Source organism: Heteronotia binoei, chromosome 4 (genome assembly GCF_032191835.1).
Source record: "Heteronotia binoei isolate CCM8104 ecotype False Entrance Well chromosome 4, APGP_CSIRO_Hbin_v1, whole genome shotgun sequence".
In the NCBI taxonomy this organism is placed as follows: domain Eukaryota; kingdom Metazoa; phylum Chordata; class Lepidosauria; order Squamata; family Gekkonidae; genus Heteronotia; species Heteronotia binoei.
The window spans coordinates 141,150,786-141,169,865 of record NC_083226.1 but is presented as its reverse complement, the minus strand read 5'-3'; the positions used below and the strand labels follow the sequence as shown (position 1 = coordinate 141,169,865).

Here is a 19,080-nt window from a genome sequence, read left to right as displayed (position 1 = left end):
TGGGGTTTTTTGTGGTAGAATGAGGCTTTTGATTTCTGTAACTATAGTAACTACATTTAAATATATAAAGCCTGTTATTGAAAAATCTATTCCTCTAAAATTAGAAACTTTTTTGTTTGGCTACTGTAAGAATAATTTTTTAAATTTAACTTTTTAAAAACTTTTTGAATTTTAATTAAACATATAGATTTAATACAATAACTTTATAACCATAACCTCATTACAATGAGGTAGGGTTGTACAATGAGTCTTAAACAAAGAATTGTATATATATTAGTCTGTAAAACAGGTTGGATCAACTTGAAAGGTTGAAAGGTCATTTTTTAAAGCTTCTTGGATTATTTATTTAATTCATTTGTACCCCGCCTCTTTCCCAGTGGGGAACCAAAGCAGCTTATATTGTTCTTCTCTCCTCCATTTTATTCTCACAACAACCCTGTGAAATAGGTTAGGCTGAGGGAGTGTGACCAGCTCAAGGTCACCCAGCAGACGTCCATGACTTAAGTGGGGATCTAAACCCAGAACTCCCAGATACTACTTCAGTCCTGTTAACCACTACACCACACTGACTTTCATAAGTTGGGAGATGGCAGGATTTAATTTCAGTATGAAATGGACAGTAGAAGCTGATGAAGATGTAATGCTAGCTAAGCTGTTATTAGGAATAAGGGACCGGGACTGATCAGTGGCAATGCAAATTCCAAAACCTGGATTTGGGATCAGTCACTATTTATTTAAAACGTTTTCTTCTTGCCTTTCCACCCAAGCAGGGTCCCCAAAGCATTGAACAGAAAAACATTAAAAACATCTCAACCATTAAAAACAACATTTTAAATTATGCAATATTTATATAATTCAATAAAAACACAGACATACAATACAGGGAGGAGGGCCAATAACTGTTATTGGGGGTGAGCTAATGTTATGACTGTACCAATCCAAAATAAACTAGGGCTGCCTTGGAAAACGTTTTCATATGGTGTGCTCTAGGATTGTTTTGTTCATAGTTACATTTGAACTGGGTTCAAATAATACTTGATTCATTGACATCTAATTGGTTTTCTCTTATTTTACAGCAACGCACCACTTGCTTTTTCCTCCAAAGTATGTTATATTAAGTTTCGGGAATCTTCAAGTGTTGGTGTGGCCCAGCATCTAACAAACACGGTTTTTATTGACAGAGCTCTGATAGTTGTGCCCTGTGCAGAAGGTTGGTATTTCAGACATTTTTCTGATTTCTTGTTCTCTGTTCTGTCAGTTTGTTCCTCGTGTTTTCCAGCAACTGGCAAGGAGTTGCTGTTGTGTCTATTTTGATTTTTAAATGATTCAGTTCTCATTTAAGGGAGATAGGCTGAAAGACCCTTTAAGAAAAAAAGAAAACATATTTGCTGGACTTTAAATTCTCTTTCTTTTAGGTCTAAAACATGTGGGTATTTTCATAAAATATGATTATGTTTATCTATTGCAAGAATGAATGTTTTTGTTTTTAAAATGTGCATATTGATATCCTAAACATTTGTGTTTTCCTGTCATCCCAAAACACTGGCCTACTATAAAGTTGAGAAACATAGATGGTATTAAGAGTCTTGTGACAAAGACTAGCAAATTTATTGTGGCATAAGCTTTTGTGAGCCTGAGCTCACTTTGACAGATACAAACTGAAATGGAAACTATGTTTAAAAAATTGACTTGTGTATTTATACTTATCTCTGAAACCAGGAGAATTATAACACTGTGTTCTTACTTCTATTAAAAGTTGGGATTATCCAGTCCTAAAAAGAACTGAAGAGCTGTAAATAAGTGGCTTTGGGTTGAGAGATAGTTATTTTGTAAATATATTAATGTAAGCAGTGCTGTATGATATATTGTTGATGAAAATCTTTTTTGAGGAGGGGACACTAGGATGTTCTGCAGTTTTATTTATTTATCTGCAAACTCGTGCCTGGCCCAATTATTTAGGATTATTTGGTCATTAACTACGTTGTCACAGAACAAGCAAAACAGTAAGGAATTGGATATTGGCTGCAAGGCTTTTAAGAGATATTTTGCAGATAAAATTGTGTCACTCTGCCAGGACTTCCTGACCATATTTGATGCAGTAATAGAACTGGAAGCCCCTTGTCCATCTTCTAGTCCTTGTTTGGACCAATTCAGCTGGCTCTCCTGGGAGGATGTCAACAGGACCCTGGCAGCTGTGAGGTCCATCACCTGCCTCTTAGACCCATGCCCCTCCTGGCTGGTCAAGGCCTGCAGAGATGGGGTCCAGGTCACCCTGGAAGAGATTGTCAAATAGTCCTTCTTGTCAGGGGTTTTTCCAGCAGGATTGAAAGAGGCAGTGGAACGGCCCCTCCTGAAGAAACCCATCATTGGACTCTATGGTTCTATCTAACTGCCTCCCAGTATCGAACTTACTGTTCCTGGATAAGGTGGTTGAGAGAGCAGTTGCCGAACAACTCCAGGTTTTTCTGGATGAAGCATCTGTCCTGGACCCATTCCAGTCCTGTTTCTGACCTGGCCATGGGTTGGAGTCGGCGTTGGTCACCCTCACAGATGACCTCTGGGGACATCTGGTTTGAGGCAAGTTGGCATTACTGTTATTGTTAGATCTGACAGTAGCGTTTGACATGGTTGACTGTGATCTTTAGACCTCCCGCCTTGCTGACATAGGAGTAAAGGGGATTGCCTTACAATGGTTTTCCTGCTTCCTCCAGGGTCAGGGACAGAGGGTGGCAATTGGTGACACGGTCTCCCAGCAGTACCTGCTAGAATGTAAAGTGCTGCAGGGAGTGATCTTGTTGCCAATGTTGTTTAATTTAACTTAGTGCAGAAGTATGGGTTGAGTTGCCATCAATATGCTGATGACACCCAGCTCTATCTGTTGATGGACGGTCACCCAGACTCTGCCCTAGAAAATCTGGGCCATGCGCTGGAGGCTATGGCAGGGTGGTTGCAACAGAACTGGCTGAAACTAATCCATCAAAGACAGAGGTCCTGTGTCTGCCCCGAGGCAGGATAGGTATGGGAATAAGGCTCCCAACCATTGGCAAGGCACTATTGTCATGGAAAGCCCGGAGGCTTGGGATGATCCTGGATGCCTCACTTTCCATGGAGGATCAGGTCACTGCAGTAGCCAGGTCTGCCTTTTACGATCTACAGCAGGCAAGACAGCTGTATAGGATCTGTATATACCTTTCGGTATAGGATCTGACCACAGTGATCCATGCAACGGTCACTTCCAGACTGGATTACTGCAATTCTCTCTATGCAGACTTGTCCTTGAATCTCACCCGCAAGCTCCAGCTGGTGTAGAACATGGTGGTGTGCCTGCTTGCTGCAGTGCCTATACGGGCACACATGCAGCAGGTACTCTGCCAGCTGCACTGGCTACTAGTTGAGTACCAGATTTGGTTTTGACCTTCAAAGCCCTGAATGGCCTGAGACCAGCATACGTGTGGGACTCCCTTTTCCCATGTACCCCCCCCCCCCGAGAGCGTTACATTCCATGGATCAACATTTGCTGGTAATTCCTGGCACAAAAGAAGTCCACATAACCTCAACTTGGGCCATGGTGTTTTCTGTTCTGACCCCTACCTGGTGGAACAAGCTCCCATTGGCGATTAGGGCCCTGCAAGGACTGTTGCAGTTCACTGGGCCTGTAAGACAGAACTGTTCCATCAGGCCTTCAACTGAGGCAATGGACATTTTGTTAATCTATGGCCTCGCTGCTGCAGCAGTCCCACTGAAATCATTCTGTCAAGTCAACCCACTACCTTGGAGTTATGTCATCTATTTTATACCAGCTGGAGGATGTATGGAAGGAGTGAGTGTAATTTGATATTGCCATTTGCAGAATTTGAATTCGCTTTTAGAATGCTATATTGTTTTATATGAATTAATTTTAACTCTATTTATTTATTGATTGTTGTTACCTGGCCTGAGCCTGTTGAAGGAAGGACAGATTATAAATTGAAAATAATAAATAATAAACCACGCTCCCACTAAAAATAGGACTCAAGGCAGTGTACATAATAAAAGTATTGACATTAAGTTTAAATAACAGCATTCCCAATCTAATAAAACAATAATGCACCTGTAAACAATGAGATGGTGATGAACTGCCAGAGTATGCCACTGCCTTGTGGGAAGGGGGAGGCAGGGAAAAAACAGGCAGAGCAGGAGTTCCAGCCAGATGGGACACTGTAGCTGTCCTCAGCCAAATGCCCAGCAGAACATCTCCGCCTTACATGCCCTGGAGAACAGTATTAAGGCCTTCAGAGCATGGATGTTGTCCACCAGGTTGGGACCAGGACCCAAAACACCCTGGCCCTGGTTGAGGACAGCCAGATATCACTCAGGCAAGGGACCACCAGAAAGTTCTTATCAACTGGGCGCAGCAGTCTCTGTGGGGTATACCAGAAGAGGTAGTCTTGAAGTTATGTTGGTCCTTCTCCATTAAGGGTCTTAAAGGTCAATACCATAACCTTGAACCTGATCTGGAACTTCACCAGAAGCCAGTGCACCTCATGGAGCACACAACACACTAGATCGTGCCAGTTAATGCAGCTTTCACGGTAGTATTGTAACACACATTACTGCTATATCTCATATAGGCTACATCAAATGTTCAGCTAATACATGATGCATGTAACAGTTGTATTACCTGTACAGGATGCCAGTTTGCTATTTTAGGAAGTAAAAAAAACCCAGCAGAATCCCTTTCAGGTGAGGGAAAGTTGTGGAGAGTGCTCGGAGGGAAGAAATCTGGCCTCCTGAAGCTAGCAGGTGGGAGATCTCAGGGGCACTTGCCATGATCTGTAAGCTGCAGAGTTACCTTGTTCAGACAAGTGTTGGAAGAAAACTTTGGAAGTATTTGTTGTCCAAGAGTAGTTTAAACTGGAACAGAAAGTAGTAAAGAGAGCAAGGATGATCATTAGATTGACTTCTGAGCTGAGAATGTGCTGCAGCAGCAGTGGGGATGGTTATTAACTCTAGGATTGTTGAAGGCAATCAGCATATGTGTTCTGAATGATAGATGAGCACCTCCAAGTTCCTGGTGCTAAAGTTACAGTGTCTAGTATCAAGATCTGTTAACTGAGATTGCATCCTTGCTGGATCTTTTCCCATTAGAGAGAGGGAGAAAACACTTTAAGCTTAAGTATTGAATTTGGTACTGGGGTTTTACTGAGAGTTCTTAATTTTATACAGATTTAAGTATACGTGTAGTTTATGCTCTTAACATTTATAAACATGTAATCATAACACTAGTAATTGAAGTGTATTATTATGGCAAGCTATTGTTGCTTTGGAACATAATTTTAAATGCACTTAAAAGATGTTTTGATACCTCATTATTTACTTGCACTTTGTCAAACAGTAAGTCGTATCTTTTAATAGGCTAATGAACAAGAGGACTTGCATTTGTGGGGCTCCATTGACGTGGCTGTATGTAGCTTGAAGAGTATGTCTTCCTGTGGTCCTCAGTTCTTCCTTTCAGAAGTCAGATTCATCACAGTTCTGATTGTGGAGATTAATGCTTGCTAAAACATGAGCAAGAGCACTATGTGGAAGGCCTCTATTGTTTAAAAATTCAAATTCTGGCCCCATTGTTTATCTTGTTATATATGAGCTCTTACAACTTGCTATGCCTCTTGCTAAAACAGAATCATTTCTGTGAAATGTAAATGTCTTATGTAGAACTGGTAATATCCAAATTTAGATAATGTAAACAACATTGAATATACTGCCCTGAATACAGAATAGTTGGCTTTGTCTGTGCACACAATGTAGCATTTCTGTTCTCAGGGAATATGTTTTGAACAATAAAAATGTGTTTTAGATATAGAAACATGTGTTTCTAGGATAAGGTGGTTTAAAACTGCTCATAGTTCCATGTCACCCTGTACAAAAAGCAAAATTCTAGCACTGCTTGAGGGACAGAATAGTGACTTCAAACCACTACTAACTAATAATCTTCTACTCTTTCTATTTCTCACAAAATTCTCATTGATGAATCTGAATTTGTTAGCAGTGATCCCAGTATGCTTTGTTTTACTTTACACAAAGATACCTACCATTCTAGTTTGCAATTGCTGGCTCTACAGCAATGTGTTAGGGTAGCTGGAATTTTTTTACCAAATCAGGAACGAGTTTTATAAAGCCTAGAAAAACTTTTGAAGGTAGTTATATTTTACTCATAGAGTGATATGTAGATAAATTGGAAGAATACTTAGCTCATAGCAAGAAGACAGCAAAGCTGTGTTTGTGCTGAGAGGATCTATATAGACAGCGCATATGATTGCAGTTGACAGTGGACTTCTTAGTCGAATGCAGAATGCTTATGCTAAGCGTCAGCCGCTTGTAACCGCTCTGTGAAATCTGTCCCCTCTCTCCCTCCCATGCATTCTGGTACCCTACTTGCCAGTTATCTTTTCTCTTCTGACTTACAGGGTGCTGAATACTGTTTTGGTACTGCTTAATTTTTAAAAAAAATGTTTACAGTGGCCTTTGACCTTATCTGAATAACTAAAAAGCATTAATAGGCAACACAAGCATATGCAAACACAGATTAGAGGAAAATACAGAAATCACAAAAATGACCTACTATCAGTGTAAGTTCTCTTGTACAGTGTCTTGAAAGACAGAACTCGTAAACATTCCAACATTGAAGTTTTCCATGGAGGAGCATCCTCATTTTAGCTTCCCAATTACATGATTTTAAGGATTGCTTATAAGAAAGTTGTGAATGTCTGCAGTTGTAATGAAAGCGCTTGGGCTGAATGGTAATCAGACTTGAGGACTTGATGTATCAAATCCAGCATGTTCCTTGAATTTAATTTGGAACATATTGAAAGCTGGTCCAGACTGCAAAAGACAAGAGTAATGTGCCCAGTTATATTTCCTCTTAATTGATAATAGCTGAATTCTCCTATGCAAGTCAGATATTGTGATATATAATAACTTCGTTGCAGAATTGTTTAGTGTCTATACACCAGGCATGGAGAGAGATGGGGGAAACAGGAGGATTCCAGAGATTTAAAAAAAAAAATCCTGATCCATCTGTTAAGAATTATAATTAACATTGTGTGGGTATGGTTGCATTGGTCAGTAAAATTGGTGTTCATTGTGTAACATTTACATACACTCTTCCTCACTAGTCACTTTACTAACCAACATTGTGACATTAGATATAGCAAAACTTCATTACATTGTCAAGATGTGACCCTTTTTCCATTGTATGTGCACTTGAGATTTCTCTGAGCTTGTTCCAGTTTGAGAAAGGGAAAAAGTTGAAATGTATCAAAGATGCCACCTTAACCATCATTCTCAACTTTTATGTCCACATTTTCTGGTAGATGGATTTTGACTATTAATTTGGTTTTGTATGTTTTTTCTGTGTGATATTTGTGCATTATTAGATGACTAGACTGGCCAAGGCAGACCTGTTACACTTGCCTGAGTTAGGCATTGTTTGCCATGCCACTAAACCTGCCGCCAAGTGACAACTTCATGGGGGAAATGAGAGCGAAGTCTGGCCTGCGGAAGATGGACGCCCTGTCTCTGTTTTTATTATTTTTATTTTGTTTCTGTTTCTTTTTTCTAATTTTGTCCCTTTTTTGCTTTACTTCTTTCATTTCTACTTGTGAACTGGTTCTTCAGTTCTGTAAAATTGGTGTTCTGTTACAAGGGTTCATGATTCATTTAAAACTTGACTGCTCATTGATGAGAATTCTTTCCTTGGAAGCATTCTGTCAGTCAGGGCTATGTACTGCCTTGAATCTGACTTAATCAGTTCGAATGCACAGTCCTCAGCATGCATTTTTGGAAGTAAATTCCTCTGAAATAAATGGTTATCACTTCCAAACAAACCATGCTGGGATTGGGCTGTTTGAAAATTGAAGTAGTACATTTGGTTCTTTTGGCTCAGTGTATCGAAGCTGTTCAATATATGGACTTTTCCCCTGGAATATACTTCTCCTGAAATGTCCTTTGACACTTCCTTTCTTGATACTTCCCCTGGAACTTCTGACTCTTACAAGGAAAATCTTAGACCGCAGCTAATCAGCACCATTCTCTAGAGAGACAGTGGGGCCTTTTGCATACTGATAGAGTGGAATAGGAACAACTTTTGTGGGATATCCTCTCATGCAGCTGCAATATGTATATGAGTATTACAATGATGTGGGAGAGCACCACAAGGAAGAGGCTCCTCATCCCTGGATGAGAACGAGCAGTCAGCCATTGTTTCAAGCTGTGTCTTTGACCAGAGTAGAAGATAGTTATATTTATTTTAAACATTCAAGTTTCTGGAATTTGAAAAAAACTGGAGAGCACGCAAATCTCTGTAATCAGATTATGAAGTATTGACCAGTGTTTGTTTTGTATACTGTCTTCTCTTTACTGTAGCATTCTGTGGGAAGATGGAACCTGCCATTTATTTGTCTCGTGAACCTTGACATATGATTACGGCATACTTTCTTAGGTACAGCAGAGACACATCATAGAAGTGTTTTCGTTGTCAAGTTTTCTGCACAAACTACACAAGAAAATATCAACAGTTTTTTGTTGCATTTTTCAGCAGCAGATATAAGAGAATGCAAATTTATACTGTCACTTTTTTCATCACATTCTTCTTTTGCTTAATAAAAAATTTCACCTCCTCTGAAACATCTGGTAATCTTAATGTGAACACACATTGAGCTATAGTGTTAGCAGTAAATCTTCCAGAAGAAACTGATTTTTCTAGTGAAAATTCATTAAAGCTAAAACTACTTTTAAACTTTTTGGAAATACAAAGCTGACCTCAAAAGGAGGGGTAAGATACCTTCCTCAGATTTTAAATTGCAGAAGTAAATGGTAACACTGAAAACTCATTATTAATGATATTAATAATGACTGACCAGTTGCAGTTACTCAGTTTAAAATGACAATCAGAATGAATGCTGTGTGTGCATGTATGTATATGTGTGTTCTCTGAATCATTGTTTTTGAAAAACTTGTTCAGCTACCCCCAGTACTCTGTGTTTTGTATACAGGAAGGACTCCAACCTCCATTAATGACTTCTTTTTTTAGGGTGTGGGTTTTTGCTTCTCAAATATGTTTTTTATTTTAGTGGACATACTCCATTTTGAGCACCAGATTAGGAAAAACAATAGATATATTTAAGCAGAACAAATCATGTTCTCTTAAATTGCTTCTTTTAACTATTATGTTTTTATCTCAGAGGAGCAGAAGCTTAGGAAATCTAGGCTTGTGAAAAGATTTTAGATTATTATTGCTAAACATTCTTGATTATCACAAATAGAAATTACATTAAAATTTTTGGTTTTAAAGAAAGGTCATGTTCAAAATATGGAGTATTTTAAATTGTTAGATTCCCCCCCCCCCCCCCCAGTAAAGTGTTCACCACTTCTATTTCCTACTCAGGAAAGATTGTAGTCAGTTGCTATAGCTATATAGTTGCCTTAGTTACAATGGATTTTTTTCCCAGATTAATGGTTTATTTAGAGGAAACGAGCAAAGAAGTAGCCTCATTTTAGTTCCCATGACTCTACCCATTTTTCATCGCCCTCAACTGACTTTTAAGGATTTTTAATACCAGAAATAGCTGCAATTAGTTCATACCTGGGGCATTATCTGGAGCCTGCCTACCTGGGCCTGTTGTTTTTTTCAGCCCACATCAGTAGCTGAATAACATCTTCAAACAAAATTTCCATTAATATGGTTTTGAGCTTAGTTTACTGGGTTTTGAGCTTACTTTACTGGCAGAGGGTTCCAAAGCACACTTATAATAAAATTCTTTTCTTTTTTTTTATGTGAAACCATCTTTATTTTTTAATTTAAGATATTTATAAGCCTGGATTTCTCTCAGGCAATGGGGACTCAGGGGAGGGATGGGGACTAAAAACCATAACCACAAAATATATAAAACCTCCAAGGATTAAACTGCCAGCAGATGCCATATTTTAAAAAATCTATAAGAGGCCATGACCCTAAAAGTCAACAGATTACAGAAGTCGACAAGAGACTCCGAAGGTTCTCTGCCTTGTACAACTGCTAGAGCCTTGATTATTTCTTCTGGAAGGCTGTTCCATGGGGCTGGAGTGGCTACAGAGAGAACCCACAAGTGGACAGATGCTGAATACATGAATACCCCATCACAGGGTTTGAGATAACCAACAGGTGCTACTATGCTAAGTGAAGGTGCCACATGAGTTTATATCAGGAGAAATGATCTTCTGATATAATACTTTAAACATTTATTTCACAGTAATTAGAGGGTGGGGGGAAGGTAAGGTTTCTGTCTTTGGAAATCAGTTATATTACATATTTGTAGTTTGGAGAAATCTTTAAAACACCAGGCGTTAAGATATTCCACAAGCTCTGAATTGACTAGGATTGTAACAGTGAGACAAATAACACTCACTTCAAGCAAAGGTGCTCTTAGGCAAAGATTTTGCTTTATGAAGGTAGAAATTTGAATTCAGTTTTCCAGCTAATCCTTACAGATTCTTCATGCTTGAAGTTGCCTTACTCTTGGAATTTCTTCATAAAGCTGCTTAGGTATCTCTTGTACAAACAACTTGGAAACTGCAATTTTGAGCTCATCTTAGGACTGATCAGGGAAAACCTACACTGGTTATCCTTTAAACATGGTTTTCTAAAACAATGGTGCACTTTGTGATCACCAAGAAATAACATTTAACCATGGCTAATGCTACACATGGTTTCTTGCCTAGTTATTATCCCAAACATTCAGTGAAGATTGACCGTCAGTAGCATGTATAGAGACACCACTGAGACCTGCTTGTCACCTTGCAAGTGAAGTGGTGGCTGTCTTGGTGGAGATATAACGCTCAACCATGATTATGTCCAATGTCATTTAGCACTTGCTTCAGAAAATCCTTCTTATCCTCCGTTGTCCTGAGATTGAGGAAGCTGTAGTCCTCACATAGTCGAAGTTCTCTGCAGTGGTATCATAAGCAGAATCTCTCTACATCCGCTTACTTCAGTGAATATAGAAAGTGTAAGTCTGCTTAAGATCACACTGTTAACCAAAAAGGTAGTGTAGATCTGAATTTTGTTGCCCTTCTTGTGCCAGTTTGACTGTTGCAGTCATTTGGTAACTTTTTTCATTCAGCCATGTTTAGCAGAAGAAAAGGGCAGATTTTGGTTCACACACTCCTATTTCTTCCTTTTTTTTCCTTTTTGACTGATTTGGTTATTTGCCATTTCTGGGGATTAAACTTTAAAAAATGTTCTTCTTTTCTGTATCTGATGTTCTGTGTGCTATTAGTGATGCAGCCAACACGAACGGTTGTCATGTGTAACACAACTTTCGATCACCGTGAAAACAACGTCCTGCGAAAGCGTCCATGCTTGATATCGTTTGGTTCATGAACATTAAGTTTCCAGTACAGGTGACCCATAGCTCAAAGTGTTAAATAATTGTCTGCATTATTCAGTTTTTAAAGTAATAAACCGGTAATGAGATTGCTAGTTTTGCTCACTTGTTCCTAGTCGAGCAGGGGAAAAGAGAAAAAAACTTGAATTATTTTATTTCTTTGTAAGGCTCTGGTAGATTGATTTTATTTTCTTTACTATATTTAACTTGAAGGGTAATGATAAAAATAGAGAAAGTAACCATTGAGGTATCATGCTTTTGGTAATGCAAATGTTTGCTTTTTCAGGTAAAATTCCAGATGAAGCCAAAGCCCTCTCTCTCTTGGCTCCTGCCCCTACAATGACAACCCTGATGTCTGGTGGAGGATTGCTTCCAATACCAACACAAAGTCATTTGAGTCAGGTGAATATAATTTAATGTACAGTGTTGCATAATGAAAGCTGCCATTTTCAGTATATGCCCCATAACAGTGGCATGTGCTGTTCTTAAAAGCATTAGACATTTCATATTTGGACTACAAGTAGCCAGTGATTCTTCCATTAATTTTTATCTCCTGCTTGTATAAGGTGTTTATGTCAAGCTTTTAAAAAGTTTAACCACTGATTTATTCTAATAATATTACTTTAATTTTCCTACCTTGTCATTAAGATGGCTTGTAGAAACTTAACATTTTGAATCAAGGGCTAAGATTCAGGCTAGGGAACTTTTGAGTCTTGCCAGTGCAACTGATCCATATGATTTGAACTTCTTTGGATTGTGTATTGGTTCATATTGGTAAAAGATATTCTGTAAAAGCATTCTCTGTTTTTCAGCTCAGTGTTTCCCTTAGCCCATTGGGAGCGATACCTGCAGCAGCATTGGACCATAATATTACAGCCATTGGAGACATACCCCAGCCACCAATTATGGGCAATGTGGATCCTTCCAAGATTGATGAAATTAGGAGAACTGTATATGTTGGAAATTTAAACTCTCAGGTAAATGTTATTGACAGATGAAAGATAAATTAATGAAAAGTGCAATTTATTTTTCATTACTCTAAGGCTCGACAGTTGGGCTCTTCAAAAAACCAAATGACATTAGTATGTTGACCTTTTCTGATACCTTGTTCATTGGACTGTACTGTAGGAGTTGAAAAAAATTTAGCTTTATTCCCAACTTGTACAATATAGGGTGACTGCATGTATTGTGCTATATGAGACAGACTTCTTATAGGACCAGACTACACATTATATAATACCACATGATGGCCATGTTGACTGTGAGCAAGATGGTAATTTGGGAGCTCAGTTCAGAAGTATCACTGGGTCCTGATTCAGATCAGAACTGTAGCCTTGGGGGAGGGGTTCCTAACCCCTCCCAGCCATGTCCCTGACCTGAAACATGTACACAGAAGCATTTAGTGCAATAAATAATTAGGAGCCCCCCCCCCCCCCCCCGTTGTGGTTGCAAACTGATATGGGCACCTGCAGGACTTCCAAATTGAGTTCTTATGGTAGTTTTGCAGTTTTTTGTAGTCCTGGCTGATGAGTCTGTGGGATAGGCCAGAGAGAAGTCAGCTAGCAAAGGGAGAACAATTAATTAATTAGATTTATATCCTGCTTTCTCCCACAAGCTGGCTCAGGGCAGATCATATACATATACAAATAATTAAAACATTAAAATACAACAAAATAATCACAACAGTAAAATCCTACCTAAAGATGGCGACATAGTTCCTGGAGTTCAGGTGCTTCCTGAAGGAAGCTAGTTAAGGTGATCATAAGTAGCAACCTGTCACCTGTTATTGCTAGCTGTTCTCATAAGCAGGGCAGGTCAGATGTAGGCACTATAATACTGTAACATAGATCATGTGTGCAGTGCAAGCAGGGGAGGCCAAGGTGAATAAGACGTCTGCCACCTCAGGCCTGGCAGAACAACTCCATTTTCCGGGCCCTATGGAACTCTAATAGGTCCTGTGGGGCCCTGATCTCCAGTGGTGGTATGTTCCACCAGGCTGGGGCCAGGGCAGAAAAAGCCCTGGCCCATGTTGAGACTAAACAGATGTCTTTCGGACGGAGGACTGCCAGAAGGTGTTGGTCAGCTAAGCATAATGAAGAGGATGGTTCAAAAAAGCTATGGCAAATGGTGATGGCTTTTGGGTCAGAAGTCCCAGTGTGACCAACAAATTGAACCGAGATGTAGGCTTATATATGTCCATATGTGAATCAACTTCCACTGACATCTCTTCCATCCTTTCCTTTAGACTACTACAGCTGATCAACTGCTTGAGTTTTTCAAGCAAGTTGGAGAAGTCAAGTTTGTACGGATGGCGGGAGACGAGACTCAGCCAACACGCTTTGCATTTGTGGAATTTGCTGACCAAAATTCTGTACCTCGAGCCCTTGCTTTTAATGGTGTTGTGTTTGGAGACAGGCCACTGAAGTAAGAAATTGAACAAATATTGCCATAATTAATTAAGACAGATTTTGTGTGCAGACAATGCTGTGCTGTGATAGTCTAAGATAGCGAGAGAGAGAGAGTGTTCAATTTTAGAGAATTGCTGCATGGTAAATACATGAATCTCTGTTTTTAGCAAAGAATGTAGCTTTTGAAGCAGTATTTTAATTTGGATTTTTTTCCTGTTGAGGATAAACTTGTAAGGCTTTTGTCTTTAGGTAAACTCTAAATGTGTTTATAATGGCATGTGGTTCTGCTGACAGAGCTTCCCCATTATGCATTCTTAATAGTGCCTTAATCCATTTACAAAGAGTAAAGTATTTGATAAATACTTGTTAAAGGTGCATATTAAATTCCAGTCAGTATAGGCTGACCATATGAAGTTGCTTTATACTGAGTCTGGCTTTTGAGCTATGTAGTTGAGGATGGTCTACTTGTTACTGGCATTAGCTCCTCCAGGATCTTGGTCTTTCCTAAGGCATGCTGAGATCCTTTAACTGATGATGGAGGCTGGCTGTACAGTCTTAAGGGTTGTAAGCCCATAGTTGTCTTTGGGCTCTGAAGGGGTGTACCTCTGCTTAGGATTGCACAGTGAACCTTTTGCATGCTAAACTGTGCTCTGCCATGGAGCCTGATTCACTCAGGTCGCATTGAGACAGTCATTGGTCATCAGTATCTTCTGTGCAATGGAACAAAATATAGTTCCTTTCTGAGTTGTGAAGATAGATGAGGCAATATGTGTAAGGTGTACAGATTCCCCCATTAGTGGTAGTTGTTACTCAAGCAGAGATCTGTATCACAGCATCTTCAGCAGCATCCTCTGCATGCAGTCCCCCCATTTGCCTTGCAATAGTCCTTAGCACCCTTGCCATAGTGATCAGTTCCTGCCTTAGTCTGGAGTTCATAACCATGTAAGAGACCTATTCCTAACAGAAATGCTTCGGGCATTGCACTGTATCCTAGTGTCAGGCTTGCATTTTAAAAACACAAGCTCCTTGTGAAAGCGATAAAGAGTTATAGTATTGCTGAAAGACCCTAGAGTACAGATACACCCTGAGTCTGCACTCTGTGGCACTATAAAAATGATCATCAGGCTGTAAAAATAAAAAATATGATAAGAGCATGAAGTCTGTATCTTTTCTATATGTATAACTGAGTCTTGCATGTGAAATTGAACAGTGTGTGAGCTAAATGAAATCTGTACATTTGATTTAGAATTAATCACTCCAATAATGCAATAGTGAAGCCTCCTGAAATGACACCACAAGCTGCTGCTAAGGAGCTGGAAGAAGTAATGAAAAGAGTACGGGAAGCTCAGTCTTTTATATCTGCAGCAATTGAACCAGGTAGGATTTTACTTGCATTACAAGCAAAGTATCTCCTCTAGTGTGAATCCTGTTGTGTACGTCAAAGAATACTAAAAATAAATAGATAAATAAGGAAAGGCTGTCCTAAAATGATGTTAACAAGCCTGACTCATCAATTTTGTGACAGTACTTTTAGAATTGTCAGTGTTGTTTTAGCACCTGATAGCACTGTTTTCTATTGTCAAAGTTCTTTTCTTTTAAATTTAAAAGCTATATTACTTTTGTGTAGTAATATAGGGGTCCCTAACTTTGTTGCAGGCTCCATTTGAAAATATTCTGCTGTGGAGGCACAAAATTCTAGTAGGTTTGTAGAGTGTATTCTTCTGAAGATGGCAGGTGTTTCTGCTTGAATGTTCTGGAGCACTGCCTGCTACAGTGAGGTGTGGAGGAAAGCCAGGATTGGGTCTTTGCTTTGAAGAGCAGATGCTTTGGGGGAAGCCATGTGGACACCAGGAAATACATTGGTAGGTCCTGTGGTGCCCCTGTGGTGACATTGAGGTACAAAGTTCTTTTAAGGCCCATAAGGGGTAGTGCCATAGTCCGTCCTTCCTTAATGCCTGCCCTTCCTTTCACTCTGTTCCCCATTTTCTCTCAGGTCTCTCCCTGCCACCCCTGCTTACTCCTTTACTAAAGGAGTTCACTGCTCCTTTATTGTCTTATCTCAAGGCTTTGTCTCACTCAGCTTCCAAAGCTTCAGCCCATCGGCTTCCATTTACTTCCCTTCACAAAACATTCTGCGTTGTCACTTATACAATTGCATACAAAAACAAGCCATTAAGTTTGTACATGTTATTCTGATGAAATAGCATACAAGGTATTTCACTGCAGTATGAGTTTGAGTAAATAAAAAATAAATAAGGAGCCCTAACGATTTGTCACCTTAGCCACCTTGCACAAAACTGGAAACTATCTAACCTGAGATTCTGATTTCACGGTCATTCAGTTAAAACACGTATCTATAAAAAATGGAAGTTCCTGTTTCAGAAACGTCCTCTGCTGCCCATTATCCAGTTGGTACTCTTTTTTGATTTCGTTACCTGGAGTTCTTCAGCTGAATTTGAACTATACAAATAAACAGTCCATGAGAAAATTATTGAACATAAGGATAACTGCCTTCTGACTAACTTCTGAGTGACGGTGACACCCAAAAAATTAACCAATCTATTATTTTATGTACTAACTACATATAAGGAGAGCATTTTTTAAAATATTTCTTTTTCTCCTCTATAGCATGCTCTTGACTATAGTTTTGAAATCACTTGGGGGGCAGGACTGTAGCCCAGGCCTAACTTTTCAGAGAGGCAAACATAAGCTATTGGACTGAAATAGTGCTTTGACAATAAAATGCAGTGCTAAGTATTGGCATTTCTGTGTAGCTTTTCAAACTGTCTCAGAATTTTTGTGTTTCTCTCTAAATTAAATTTTGCCAAAAGAACATGTTTTAATCTTGTGCATTGTGGCGGCAACATAAATCCATACCTTACTTAGCTAGCTGTTTATAATTATCTGGTTTATGTGTACTGCTGCAGGATGGCTGCACTCAGCGAATATATGCAATGACTTTCTTGGATGTTTCTGAAGGATTTTTGCAAAGAAGGAAGATGTGCAGAGAGTAGGCCCATTGCAATATATGTGGTACATTCCACTTGTGCCATATTGTTAGCTGGGATCTTTAAATATTCTGAGCTTACAGTGCCAAGTCGTTTTTTCTCTCAGAGTCTGGAAAGAGCAGTGAAAGAAAAGCTGGTCGATCGCGCTCCCATTCACGTTCAGAATCCAGGTCTAGTTCAAAATCTCGAAGGCAAAGATCACGTTCCTGCAGGTAACAAATATTTTAAAGTTGCCATGTGTGAAACTTCTCTGGGAAAGTGATAATTGATCTTTCCTTTCTTTATTATAATTTAGATACTGTAAATGGGCCAGTGGAATGAGGAACCTTTTAGCCTTATGTTTTGGGCGCCTTATTGCTCAAGACCACATAGACAGATAACTTTGGACCATAATGACAAATAACTACAACGGTATCAAACTATTTTGAGTACACTCAAAAACAGAGGACATTTTGGGCTGTGTTTATGCTTTGCAATCTGTTTACCTGTATGCTGTTTTAAATGGGGAAAGGGAGCCTTGCTCTCCTGAGCTTTTGCAGGGGACTGATGTCACCATTGTCAGCAGTGTTACATCCTTCTTGGTCTGTTGAAGCTAATAGCACTGATTAATAACCTGAGGTGATAACCCAAATAAGTTTAAGTCTCAAGCTGAAGTCTGTTCCCTTTTTACTTGAGCCGTGCAGCATCCCCAGATTCCAATGAATGATAAATTTTAAGTTTCTGGTATTGTGGAATCATTTCAGCATTTAGTGTCCATCTGTTTTACCACATCCAATTTATGATTATGCAGAATCTTTGTACTATAGACTTTATTATTGTTGCTTGGTAGATTTATATTCTGCACAGTGTCATAGGTTCAGCTGTGGGCAGTATACAAATGCAATAAATAAAAATAATAATAGGTTCTTCTTGCATGTATTTCATAGAATTGGAAGGAACCTCCAATTTCACATTTCAGATCCACTGAGGTCATTGGATGGTGTGGATAATAATGTTTTGTCAAATAGCTTTTTAGGTATAAGGACACAGAAGAATATTCAGTCAGTAAGAAGGAGGGGACTCATAGCTTAAAATGAACTGGGGATGAAGGCAATGCAATTACAATCACTCTTGTATGTAAACATTCATAGTGCAAGGACTAGAATGTGTTTTTATATTTGTTGGTAAGTTTTTTTGTTGTTTTTCAAATTACACATTGCAAGAAAACAAGAATAAGTTATTGCCCAGCATGACAAATAGTGTATTTGACTAGCTAAGTGACAGTTTGGAAAATCAAAAGAAAGCAATGTAATTTTTTGTTACATAGTCATGGCAATATTGTTTCCAATTCATAATATACATGGATTTGGGAAATTGGAATAATTCTGGCAAGCACATATGTCAAATTAGTATTGTGGTAAAGAAGAGTGTTGAGGTATTGAAGCAAGTAAGTATACTGAGATTCTTTTGCAAAAATTCAGTTTGTAAGTAGTTTCCTGTGCAGGACTTCGGACAGTCTGCAGCATTGCTTATGTATGTGCTTAGCATTGGGATTATAGGATAATGCCTTTGGCTAAATGATGCATTGAATTTGCATATTGCTGGTATGTGGTGGTTCATGAACAACATCTTCAGTTACTATGTGCTAGTGGATTGCATACTGTGATTATGATAGATTTGTTGTAGTATATAAATATACAGGTACTTCTGGTTGTCATCCACCATAGCAAAAAACTGCGACTAATCCAACCTAATTGAATGGCGTAGTTAAGTTTATGTATAAACAAGCAACAACAAGAATTACATACACTTATTTAAAGTCATAAAAGAAAACATTCTGATATGAAATGATGAAAATGCTTGGAGTTAAATCCAGATAGCTTTTTCATTCAACCTCTGCCAATTTTCTTCCTTAATACAGCATCTCTGTGCCGCATGGCTTTTGCCCATATGGGTCTCATGACCTCATACATAGCTGACTTTGCTGATCTTGAACCCCTATTGAACTGCCATTTGTTGCTGCTTTGTTAAAGGACCTGCTGCTGGTGCACATGTGCAAAGAGCAGCAGCACTTTCCCTTTATGTGCATGCTAAGACGGGCAGCAGGACAGCAAGGCAAGGTCATTTGGAGATGGAGAGGATTCCTTTTTAACACAGGAAGGTTAGGGGACTCTGCCTGCTCCTACTCTATTCCTCAGAAAGTGACTTCCTGCTGTCCTTGCAGCTCAGAGGGCCCTTTACTGCCACCAAGGGTTGCTCCTTGCTTCAAAGAAGTCAAGGCAG

The 19,080-nt window shown here is 39.1% G+C and overlaps 1 protein-coding gene across 2 annotated transcripts in view; it reads left to right on the top strand.

Moving 5' to 3' along the window:
- The window catches only part of SREK1 (splicing regulatory glutamic acid and lysine rich protein 1), a 49,753-nt gene that overhangs the window by 7,245 nt on the left and 23,428 nt on the right, over positions 1–19,080 (top strand). For both annotated transcript variants that reach the window (XM_060235897.1, XM_060235898.1), the window contains exons 2-7: positions 1,077–1,210; positions 11,689–11,804; positions 12,215–12,379; positions 13,648–13,826; positions 15,057–15,187; positions 16,925–17,030. In XM_060235897.1, the coding sequence (XP_060091880.1) occupies positions 1,077–1,210; positions 11,689–11,804; positions 12,215–12,379; positions 13,648–13,826; positions 15,057–15,187; positions 16,925–17,030 (831 nt within the window). The remainder of the gene's footprint in view (positions 1–1,076; positions 1,211–11,688; positions 11,805–12,214; positions 12,380–13,647; positions 13,827–15,056; positions 15,188–16,924; positions 17,031–19,080) is intronic.